The 12,587-nt window shown below is 33.7% G+C and overlaps 1 protein-coding gene across 1 annotated transcript; it reads left to right on the top strand.

Annotated features, from left to right (window-relative positions):
- Window positions 1–696: 696 nt before the first annotated feature.
- On the top strand, window positions 697–4,939 carry LOC111898758 (cellulose synthase-like protein G2). The gene is made up of 6 exons (XM_023894633.2): window positions 697–1,469; window positions 2,650–2,799; window positions 2,877–3,002; window positions 3,314–3,757; window positions 3,841–4,188; window positions 4,271–4,939. The coding sequence occupies exons 1-6, from the start codon at window positions 867–869 to the stop codon at window positions 4,817–4,819; spliced, it is 2,220 nt and encodes a 739-aa protein (XP_023750401.1). The 5' UTR covers window positions 697–866; the 3' UTR covers window positions 4,820–4,939.
- Window positions 4,940–12,587: the final 7,648 nt, after the last annotated feature.

Below are 12,587 nucleotides of genomic sequence, written 5' to 3'. Positions count from 1 at the left end.
ACCTAAAAATCAATTAAAACCTCAATCAATCAAAATTCAGAACGCCATAAAAAGTTGCATCTTTGAATGAAGATGGTTACCAATGATACACGGTGATACACACATTTCAAAAAGAAAAGGACGACAATAGGATATGGGGGTAGGGTGGTTTTTGCAAAGTAAAGGAGGGGTGTGGATGCGTTTTCACCGAAGAGGAAAAGAAGAGTGCACACTGTACACTTACAATGTTTTGGAATTCTTGACCGGAGAAGATCATTGAAAATTTGATGAGGATTGGACATGATGAAAATAACTAAATATATACAAAAGTCAGTTTAGTTAATGGTAAACTTGAATAAAAATATATGTTTAGTTGTACAAATATGAATTTAATGATGTTTTATTAAACATATAAATCCATACATCTCAATAACCTGTCAAAATTGTGTTTTCTAAACAATAAATATAAATATAAATATAAATTGTATAAAATATATATAAAAAATTCATACTTTACTAATTTAAAAAGTTATTTTCCCTATTAAATAGTAAAGTTGCATTGAAGTTGTACACATTTTCTTAACCATCGATATACCCTGCTATTTCTCACGTAGTTATCTTGGGAGTTGGATTCGATTGAAGTCACGGAGATCGTTATCCTTTTCATATTTTAAAACTTTTTTTTGTTAGATTAATATAAATATAAAATTATAACTAGAAATATCAAAATGTAATAAACAAAACAACAAATTTTAACAAATAAACTTTCTTAACGTTTTCCAACCTTCTAGGCTATTTAAACTCCTAAAGATCGTAAAAAGCTTGTAAAATTATGTAACGATATTCTAGTGTATCCTTATTGGTCAGATCATTTCAGTGCATTTATAATGTCCCTCCTCACTCCTCACCCGGCCACCGCCGCCACTCCACCGCTTCACACCTCCCACCTCCTCCGCCGCACCACCATTAACCGCGCATTCGCCATAATCTACGCTTCCGCCATCTTGGCTTTGCTCTACTACCACCTCCTCACCCTCCGTCATTCCACCACATTCATCTCCTCCGCCACCACCGTCATTCTCTTGGTCGCCGACATCGTCCTTGCCTTCATGTGGACAACCACCACCTCCTTCAGACTCTTCCCCACCGACCGGAAAGTTTTTCCCGAGAATCTTGGGAAGGTTATTGAGAAAAAAGATTTTCCGGCGTTAGACATATTCATCTGCACGGCAGATCCCTACAAGGAGCCGCCAATGAATGTGGTGAACACGGCGTTGTCTTTGATGGCTTATGATTATCCGCCGGAGAAGATCTCCGTGTATGTTTCCGATGACGGTGGCTCGGAGCTTACACTTTTTGCTTTCTTTGAGGCTGCAAAGTTTGCAAAGATTTGGTTGCCGTTTTGTAGGGATAATAACATCACCGACAGATGCCCGGAGGCTTTTTTCCGATCAAATGGCATTACATTTTCCGACGGCGCCAAGATCAAGGTATATGACAATAATTCTACATTACACATTTAAAGTTGTACTATAGTTATTGAATTATTCATTAGGAGAAATTGGAAAGGTATTGAATTTCTTTTTAAACAGAATATAATATTTGGCCTTAAAATTTATGACTATCACAAATAATATCTCAAAGTCGTTAAATTTAATGTCCTACTTAAGGTAGGTGTTGTTTGATAGTTGACGAATAAAATACAGATTTTTTAATAGACATATACATATCAAAACGTGTAGTTACGAATTTATGAAATTGAAAGTAACAGACGAGTATATATGAGTATGACTAGACGCAGACAGCCTTATCCTGTCATCATGTGTCATTTGCTGAGTTTTTTATTTTAAAATTTGTCCTCCAAACAATTCGATTTGGGGTCTATATAAAATATATTTTATTCTATTTTGAATAAGTATTTATTACGTTAATAAATGATCATTAGTTTACGTGTATATATATATTCATTTGCTTGTTTTGTCGATAATTTTGCCTTTTCAATATCAAGTAGGTATATAAAGCCAAAAAACCAGCGAATCTAGTCATGATTTGTAAAGAAAATTGCGGAATAGTCCCTAAGACTATGATTTTATTGCGGAAGTATCCTTGTACTCTGGAAATTAGCATTTACGCCTCAAAATTTGAAATAAGTTTATACACCACTTTTCAAAGAGTACAACACTGTATCATGAATGTAAAACAATCATGAGGTGTGTTGAATTTGATTAAACTTTTTTCTTTATATTTTGTTCTACAATAACAAAATGGACACATCAAATAAGTGGAATATACAGTCAAAATGTGGTTGGGTAAAGGACAATATGATTACAATAATATGGCTTAAATATAGTTACAAAAATAATAATATGATATGATTACAAGATTTGTATCATCAAAACCATTACATAATCACTTTGAATAAAACCAATTAGCATATTGTAAGAATTTGTGTGCACTATATATGACATTCAACCGTTTTTTATGTTATTTAATTTGTTTATTTTACTCATTTTCACTCGTTAAAGACAAATATAACCAAATTGACTTATCTAGTGCACATTGCTTTCATAATTGACTCGAATTCTTATGTGTTTTGTGGGTTAAATCTCGATCCCATTTGCCTTATATAATTTTGTCTCATTTTTTTTCAAAATTCTTATTATAAATCAGTCAATGTATGAGAAAATGAGAATAAAAGTCGAAAGCGTAGTCGAAAGAGGAAACATAAATCCTGAGTATATCACAAATGAAGAGGAACAAATAGCTTTCAACAAATGGAGCAAAGGGTTCAGTCGTCATGAACATCCAGCAGTTATTCAGGTTGGTTTTATAAAATCTATACAGCTTATGCTACACTTTATAAAACTTACTAAATTTTATAAAGATAACTGAAACAGGTTTTGTTAGAAAGTAGACAAGATAGAGACATTGAAGAGCATCCAATGCCAAATCTTATATATGTTTCAAGGGAAAAAAATAAGGCCTCACCACACAACTTTAAGGCTGGTGCCCTTAATACATTGGTAAATATTTATCGTGTACATGAATTTTTTTTTAGGATTTTTTTCAAGGTTAATAACATATATGGGTAGCAAACTATTTGTTTTTTTTAAACATTATTGTTTTACAAAAGTATTATCACAAGGTCAAAGATTAGAACGCTCTATTCACAAAATACAATTAAAATAAGGACACTTTTGTTAAAAGAACGGTGTTTTTGAACATCTCAAATAGGCTTATACCCGTTTATGAAATTAACAACTTGTTAATTGTTTTGGAGTAACCAGATTCTAAATAGTAGAGTACTTTCATTTTCTGATTTGTGGTTTTGTAGCTTCGTGTATCGGCTATAATGACAAATGCACCTATAGTCCTAACTCAAGATTGTGACATGTACTCAAATGATCCAAAAACGCCTCAACAAATGCTATGTTTTTATTTGGATGAATCAATCCGATACAATTTAGGGTATATTCAGTTCCCACAACGGTTTCATGGTATAAATAAAGCGGACATTTATAGTAGCGAATATAAACGTCTTTATGTGATAAATCCTGGAGGTATGGATGGTCTTAAAGGCCCGTGTTATGTTGGGAGTGGTTGCTTTTTTGTTCGCCGTGTGTTTTTCGGCGGGCCATCGTCACCCGAATTACCCGAAGTATGTGAACTTTGGCCCGATCATGTCGTCAAAAAGCCCATTAAAAGCCAAGAAATTGTTGATTTGGCCCATGGAGTTGCATGCTCAAATTACGAAAATAATTCCTCTTGGGGTTCGAAGGTTAGCCAACTCGGGTCCATTATTTTTCTTGCTTGTGTTATTAACCTGTTAAATAATACTGATTGTTTTGTTGTTTTTTATAGATGGGTTTCAGATATGGGTCATTATCTGAAGATTTTTTTACAGGCCTTCATCAGCATTGCAGGGGATGGAAGTCATTATTTTTCCATCCCAGAAGGCCCGCCTTTTTAGGTGATCTACCAATCACACTATTCGATGCACTAACTCAAAACAGAAGGTGGTGCATCGGTCTGCTAGAGGTTGTATTTTCAAAATACAACCCGTTAACGTTCGGTAGTCGCTTCATGGGCCCTTTAATGGGCCTTGCTTATGCACACAATGCGTTTTGGCCTATTTGGTCAATCCCAATCTATATATACTCTTTCATCCCTCAACTAGCACTCCTCAATCGTATATCTGTCTTCCCGAAGGTATGCATATACCTAAATTTACTACACTCCTTGCAATACTAATCCATATCCTAATTAAACGTTTGCAATGATTGAAATACAGGTCACAGATTACTGGTTTCTTTTGTATGTTTTTTTGTTTCTTGGGGCCAACATTCAAGACTGTCTTGATTTTATGTTGGCCCAGGGTTCATTCCAACAATGGTGGAATGACCAACGAATGTGGTTCATACGAGGTCTCTCATCGTATATATTTGGGTTCATTGAATTCTCCATTAAACGTTTGGGTATTGCTTCAAAAGGGTTTCATGTGACAAACAAAGTGGTTGACAATGAACAAAGCAAGAGATACGACAATGGGGTTTTTGAATTTAGTGTCCCCTCACCAATGTTTGTGCCTTTAGCAACGGTTGCAATCGTCAATTTGGTTGCATTTGTGTTTGGCATTTTGCAAATTTTAAAAGGAGGAAACGTTAATGGACTTTTTGGGCAAATGTTTCTAGCTTGTTTTGGGCTTGTGAATTCTTGGCCCATTTATAAAGCTATGGTATGGAGGACTGATAATGGGAGAATGCATAGAAGTATAAACGTAACTTCTACATTGTTTGGACTCACATTGTGTATGCTAGTTAGGCTTGTACCAAATGCGTAACACGCATTAGTCACTTGTACTTTTAATGTTCTTGTGCAATTCAGATGTATACTTCATGTATTAGGACAACAGGACTTATTACATGTGATGAGTATTTTATAGTATATGAATTGTTGTGTACGTATGATTTTTTATTGGTTATAATTGAAACGCGAAAACGATATATCCTACTTCATTGGAAAAGGACATGTGAAAATGATGATTTCCACACTAGTATGAGATTCCTTGGACATAATATTAAGACAGAAAAAGTTGGTGCAACCATAAAAGTTGCTTTGAATTTACAGAATAGAAAGTCAATTATAAGACTAGAGGAAGTGGGCGCACTTTCAACCGTGGTTCTGCCACATCATCACCCAAAACACCATCCCATCACTGCGTTTTCTACCGCACATTCTCTCTCTTCACCCAAATACTACCGCACTCACATTTTCTCTCTTATCCTTTATTTGCTTTCTCTCTTCTCTCTCAACCAATCATTTTCTTTGTTTTCTTCTTTCTTTTCTCTCTCCTATTGATGAAATAAGAAAAAATATGAGTTGACATCTATTTGACATAAGAGGGAATGTGATTTCAATGACACCACTCCATTTAGCCTAAAGAATTAGGTTATAGCTCGTGGTAACTACGGTTACAAAAATAATTAAAATTTAATAGTAAAACTTATAATTATTATTTAATTATTTTCAATAAATTATTAATTAAACATGATTTTATAGGATTTTCAATATAGAAGTACAATTAATTATCGGCAAATATAACAATGCAAATTTAAAATTCTCCTAAATATCAGAAATCAAATAAATAATTGCATAATTTATTATCAACATCAATACTTTTTAAAAATTACAAATTGATTAGAAAATGTCAAATGTCATTTTTATAGAACATTTGAAAAGAAAATGTAAAGTATAAGAAACTGACAAGTAACATTAGTAATTATTTTTTTATTAGTATAGGAAGATATTGTTGCGAAGTTTGAATTATCTTTCATCTTTATATGAAAACATAATAATGTGCGTATCAAAGAAATGCAAGTTACTCACCTTGATGACTTTGTATCTAATGGTGTTTCACTTCTTTGAGATTTCTTGCCTCCAAGAGCATCCAAACTCGTGTAGTACAAGCTTAAGGTATGAATGATCAATATTAAGCTTTAGATAGCACGTAACAAAGTGACCATTAACCAACTACCTAACTTTTATACTTATCTTGTGTGCTAATATGATATGATCATAGCATCAATAGCTCTAATTAACAACTTTGATGATAAAAAATTCATTCCACAAGATCCAACCATTATTTATTAAACCTAGGGTCTTAAGTCCCATATGTGTTACCAAAAATTTGGTACATTCATGGAGTTCAAAAGCTTAGTTATACTTTAACACATCATAAAACACTTATTAGGCCCATTTATAAACAAATATTGATCATTATTTTCATCCTCTTCATCCAAGTCCAGACCCTAGTTTCCAATTCTCACCATCATTTATATATTTATTTTAAATGTTCATAAACAAATAGTAGCAACAAAACATGGAAAGAATGGTACATAAGGTTATAACTAAGTTTCCTACATGAGTCTAATTGGAAATCCAACCATAGGAACTAGCAACAACCAAGTCATATATAGATGACCTCTTTCTTGGGTTTGTCATAGGTTAAAATGATCATGTTTAAAAGTGTATGTCTATGATATCTCGCCACCTGTCGCTAATTATCATATAAATCGCACCACATGTTGTCGGTCGCTAATATATCTTATATGTTTGTTAACACAATTTTTTTAAGTAATTTGTATTTGACAATTTTTACTTTTAATACTTATATTAGTTTGATTACATGTATATTATAAACAAATAAGGATTACATTTTCACAACTAGAATTTTGTTCTAATTTAGATGTTGAGTTAAATATATACTTTAACTAATTTTCCATTGAAAACTCCAACTTTAAGGTCACCATTCATGCGTTTACTAGGCTTTTTTTATCGGATAAAGAGACATTTCATTTGACTATTTATACCAAAATTCTAATTTGACATTGTGTTTTTTTCCTCAAGTTTGACACTATATTTTCCAATTTTTTACGATTCTTACCACTTGACCGGTCAACCTAGTTACATGCTAACGTGACATGATGGTGTGTCAGTTTTGATGACGTAGCATTCTGATGTGTCAAAATTGATTTTTTTTAACACAAAAGACACAAAGTTTTTATTTTTTCGATTTTGACACTAAGTTTAATTTTTTCTTTTAATTTTGACACTCTGTTTTTTTGTTCCTAAACACTATTTTTTCCAATTTTGTTCAATGTTAACTATTTTCAATTTGAAACCATATAAATATTTTATGAATACATTTTAAATCGTATAAGTATATTTTTTCATTTAAAAGCCATATTTTTGTATAAATACAACGTTTTTTTTTTACATTCAAACCATAATTTTATGTATAAATATGTATTAGTTATATAAAAATCATATTTTATATTAAATACGCAACTTTAAATTGAGTTTGGAAGTTTTGAGACGTGTAGTCAATTAAGGCCCAGAGATCAAGTTTGCAACCCGTAAAATTTTACATCTTATTCACAGCTTATTGTTAAGTTGATTCTCTTGATTATAACAAATGCATATTTATGCATAACCTTATGCTTTAAATGTAAAAAGAAAAGAAAAAAACTTGTATTTATATAAAAATATGGTTTTTAAACGAAAAAATATATATTTATACGGTTTAAAATGTAATAAAAAAATATATTTATACAGTTTCAAATGGAAAATTAACAACATTAAACAAAATTGGAAAAAATGATGTTCGATTCTGAACAAAAAAATAGTGTCAAAATTGAAAGAAAAAAAAAATTAAACTTAGTGTCAAAATCGAAAAAATTAAAAACTTAATGTCTTTTGTGGGAAAGTTAGATATAAAAATAAATACTTATAAAATGAAAATGCAAATCTAAATTATTATTACGAGACTATTCAATTTTGTCACGTCAGCATGTCATGTCAGCATGCATATCATGTCACGTTAGCAGGTAACCTGATTGTCCGGTCAAGTGGTTAGAATTGTAAAAAATTGAAAAACACAATGTTAAATTTTTAAAATAAAAAAAAAACATAGTGTCAAATTAAAATGGTATAAATATAGTGTTTTGTACTATTTACCTCAAAATAATGTCTAATAACTTTTATGATGATTATCTACTTTTGACTTTTTTTTTTTTAATTTATAATCTAATTATTATATAACTATATAATTATTATTTATTATTTCTAACTAATTATATTTATTTTAAATGATATTTTATAATAAAAATTAACAAACATATTTTTTATCTTATCTACGTCATCTTTTTTCTTTTTACAGTAATATTTTTTTTTTGTTTTCTAATTTATGTGTCTCACATACATTAATTCAAAAAAAAATTATTTATAACAACGACAATCCCAAGAAGTTTAACTTTCTAAAAATAAATTGTCAATTTTGTAATAAGTTATAAGGGAAAAGTGAATATACCCTTAAGGGTATATAAGCTTAGGTACCCATAGTCATTATACTACGTCGTTTTGTATCATATAATACATTCTAATTGTCCAATGTTCTTATAATTTAACTTCTAACTTGATTTACTTTCATGATTTTTATAAATTACACATTTATCTTTGTCTTACATAATTTTCATTTTCAAGTACAATATGTATAGCCTAGTAGATGTTCGGAAAATAGAGGTAATATAAGAGAAAGATAATAGTGAAATTTGAAAAATTTTGAAAGTAAATCAAGTTAAGGGTTGAAGTTTAAGAACATTATAATGAATATATCAAACAAAACGATGTATTATGATGTGTTTGGATACCTAAACTTATATACCCTTAATGATATATTCACTTTTCCCAAGTTATAATTAACAACCAATATATAAGCGTATTTAAATTGTCTAAGATTTACAAAATTCTCTTATTTCTAGTCATTTATTAAAATATTAGATATTAGAAATATTATTACAAAAAATTTACATGAACTTTATTTATTGATAAGATACACATAATAAAATATTATAGTTTAGAAAAATTAGAAAAACAAAAATTATAGTTTATTTTATTTATTTCTTTTTATAGTTTAGTTTAGAATTTTTTAGATGTTTTTATTATTAATGCATTGTATATTCTTTATTTTCTTTATTATGGATCGTACCGGGTGCTTTTTATTTTGCATAAGGTATTTTGCAGGTTTTCGGTGTTCGTTGCAGTTGCAGGTTGATTGGAGACGGACTTAGTGGGCTCTCGAGGCATTGTTGGGCTTGGCGGATCCATAAAAGGAGATTTGGGCCTTAAGAGTTACAGACTTGAATATTTTGGGCTTGTGAAGATGGGTCATAAACTTTTATTTTGGGTTTGGAGTATCCATTTTTGTAGTTAAATGATGATTGGTTGGTTTAAATCGCATGGGTATGGAGGGGACCAAAGGAATCTTTAGTAGTGGAAGAGTGGAGTGGAAGAATGATGAGCCAATATCATTACAGCAACACTTGTGCGGGTGGAATTTTCGTCGCGCGGGTACCCGCGCAACTGCCCAGTTTGGATATTTTGGTCATATGGCACACCATAACCTTGAGGGATCAGATCTAGCAGCGATCACTTCGATTTTACACCATTGGAGACTAAGAGTAGGCGATTTTGAAGCTCAAGACTCATTTCTTTTCATCTTTCCAAGTCATTGGTAGTTTCTTTATGTAATTAGACTTTTATGATTGTTATTCTTTTGCTATGAGTGGCTAAACTCTCTATTTTGGTAGACCTTGGCTAAAACATTTGAATGTTTGTGGGTTTTTGAAGGATTTATGTTTATTTATCATTTATCTTATGTCTATGATTCTAGTTCATATTTTCTATGCTTGTTTAATTCTTTGATCATGAGCTTGGTACTTTAATAAGAAATTGTTGGTTTATTTCATTGGTTTGGCATTGAATCATTGAATTTTACTTAGAACAAGGGCTTTATGATGATAAAAATCATCTCTAGCTTATGAATCATAACTCCTTTATGGATGTGTAAGCATTGACATCCTCTAGAAATTTGGGATTTCTTCATTCTTAACTCTAATCAACTTCTTGGGTTCAATTGCTTTAATTGGATCTTTGAATTTGATTAAGAAGGTGTGTTGTGGGCTTCCCCAACCTCCATACTACCTATGAGAAATCTTGGCATATCATGCTTCATGATTGTTATAACCAATTTGGGATGAATGATAAGCTTTATATTAAATCCTAATGATAAACACACAAATGTTCATTATGTTGATTTGCCTTGGTTTACCAATTCTCTCCAATATTTGATCATCTTATCATCTTGCTTAATTGCAAGTTTTCTAGTTATTCAAGTCTTTTAGTTTTCAAGTAATCATAACACCCCCTCTTTTAGTTTAATTGTAGTTAGTTAGTTTATTTACAATAGTTCTTTTAGATTGCATTGGTGATTGAATACAACCATTTCCCCGAGAATCGATACTCCTTTTTACCATTATATTACGTTTTATTTGCAAACAAATGATGTAATTTGCTTGGTGGACTTGACATCCCACCAACAAAAAGGATCATCAACGTCTTTTTTTTCAAGAGAGAATGCAATTCCTTTTTTTAAAGAGAGGTTAAAATATTATAGTATAGAAAAATTACAAATTGCATCGGAATAAAACTCGAGGAGCGTACGATCATGTTTTTGCCTTGCCACGGTCTCCTGAAGTACCTGAAACATTTAAACCACAACTGTAAGCCCGAAAGCTTAGTGAGATACCCCCAAAATACCAACGCCATACAATCATAACCATATCATATAACCGATACAGAACAACCATGCACTTCGGGCCTACTGTGTGACTGGTCCGCCGCACCGGCCTACAATCCACCTGGTCCATCCTCCGAGTCTAGCCATATACATCGAGTCTACAGTGTGATTGGTCCGCCCGCACCGGGCCTTCAATCCACATGGTCCACTCTCCGAGTCTACAGTATGACTGGTCCGCCCGCACCAGGCCTTCAGTCGGCCTGGTCCACTCTCCGAGCCTTGGCACGTCTGGTCCGCCCTCGTGGGGCCTACAACCTATCTGGACCACTCGTTGGGCCTGCGGGATAACCGGTCCGCCCTGGGTATGTTGGCCTACAGCACAAAGCAGGACCTGCCTCAACCAAACTCCAGTCCAACAACCATTTGCACATAAATATACAATCATATAACAATACGCATCCAATCAAACCGATCTAGCAGATCACATAACATAACATCATCCTAACCAGGATACCGACCTAACCGGTCACTAGCATAGCATCATCCTATATACCAGGATACTGACCTTAACCAGATCTCTAACATATACCATCTTAACTACCAGGATGCAACATAGCAAAGCAATAACATAACAATAATACCCGGATTACAATCCGATCAAGGGCCGGCCTTGGTGCCTTAGACCCTGTTGATATAGTGAGGATAACTCACCTCGCAACTGCTGACTAAAAAGATAAGATCACGCTGCTCCAACTTCCGACACGAACTCCACCACTGATCAATACCAAAAGACTAAACTCAATAAATACCAATAATTACCAAAATACCCCTGGAAGCCAACTGGTCAACTCTTGGTCAAAGTCAAAGTCCTCAGTCAAAATCAACCTTCTTGACTAACTCTACTCGCCGAGTCTCCCCAAGACTCCCCGAGTCCAACAAACTCTGAGTCCTTTCTCGCTCAACTCACCAAGTCGTCCCTCGACTCACCGATTCATAGTTCGACCAAAGAGGTTAGGACTCCACGATCAGACTCGCCGAGTCCAAGAACAGACTCGTCGAGTCCAAGGCAACATTCAACATACTCGCCGAGTTGTTCTTCCAACTCGTCGAGTTCCTGCCTATCTTCATCCAACTCGCCGAGTTCACCCATGGAACTCGTCGAGTCCCTTAAGTTCTCATTCCATCCAGAGGCTTTCCAAGCCATGCAGGGGCTCCAAACCATAGATCCACTCCTCTACAACCCATCCATCACGTAAAGTGGCAAACTTTACATGAGTCCAAAGAGATCTAAGCATAAAACAATCTTGGGCTAAGGTTTGGGACAAATGAACTTCACCAACAACTCTCATACAGGAACTTTATGACATAAAGGCCCATCACAAGCTTAGATCTGAAGTAGCATCCTCATATCCAAGCTTCTATCTCGAATTAGATCTCATATCAATCACCATACATGAATCCATGAAGGAATAGCTTAAGGAAATGGTTCCTTACCCGTGAAATGAGCCCAACTAACTGTAGATTTCTGATCTCCCCAAGCTTCCTGATACAAGCCTCCAACCTTCAAGCTTCAAGCACCAAAGATCCTCCTCCAAGATCTAATTCACTCAACAATGGGGTCTCCTCACGAATTAGGGTTTTCTGGATCTCAATGAGCAGCAAAGAGGTTGAGGGGGAAAACATAAGGTTCCTTATATAGGGTGCAAACCCTGAAAAATAGGGTTTCTCATTCCAGCACCAACTCGCCGAGTCGGTCCCTAAACGCGTGACCAAAATCGCGATTCGACTCGCTGAGTCTATCCTCCTTAATTACACCAAGCACCCTGAACTTGCACTTCTGAACTCAGGGTGTTACAATTCTCCCCCACTTAAATTAGGCTTCGTCCTCGAAGCCTGCTGCAGCTCATAATTCCCGATAATACCCCCACAATGCATCTCCTGGTATCGACCGACCCAGGTTCCTCCGATCGCT

The sequence above is a fragment of the Lactuca sativa genome, chromosome 6 (genome assembly GCF_002870075.4).
Source record: "Lactuca sativa cultivar Salinas chromosome 6, Lsat_Salinas_v11, whole genome shotgun sequence".
NCBI classification, from domain to species: Eukaryota; Viridiplantae; Streptophyta; class Magnoliopsida; order Asterales; family Asteraceae; genus Lactuca; species Lactuca sativa.
This window is presented reverse-complemented; position numbering and strand designations above follow the sequence as displayed.

Excerpts from the sequence above, each read along its gene's own strand:
- LOC111898758 (XM_023894633.2), top strand. The coding sequence starts at position 867 with ATGTCCCTCCTCACTCCTCACCCGGCCACCGCCGCCACTCCACCGCTT. Across the intron at positions 2,800-2,876 it reads AACATCCAGCAGTTATTCAG|GTTTTGTTAGAAAGTAGACA; the intron begins GTTGGTTTTATA and ends TAACTGAAACAG. Across the intron at positions 3,758-3,840 it reads ATTCCTCTTGGGGTTCGAAG|ATGGGTTTCAGATATGGGTC; the intron begins GTTAGCCAACTC and ends TGTTTTTTATAG.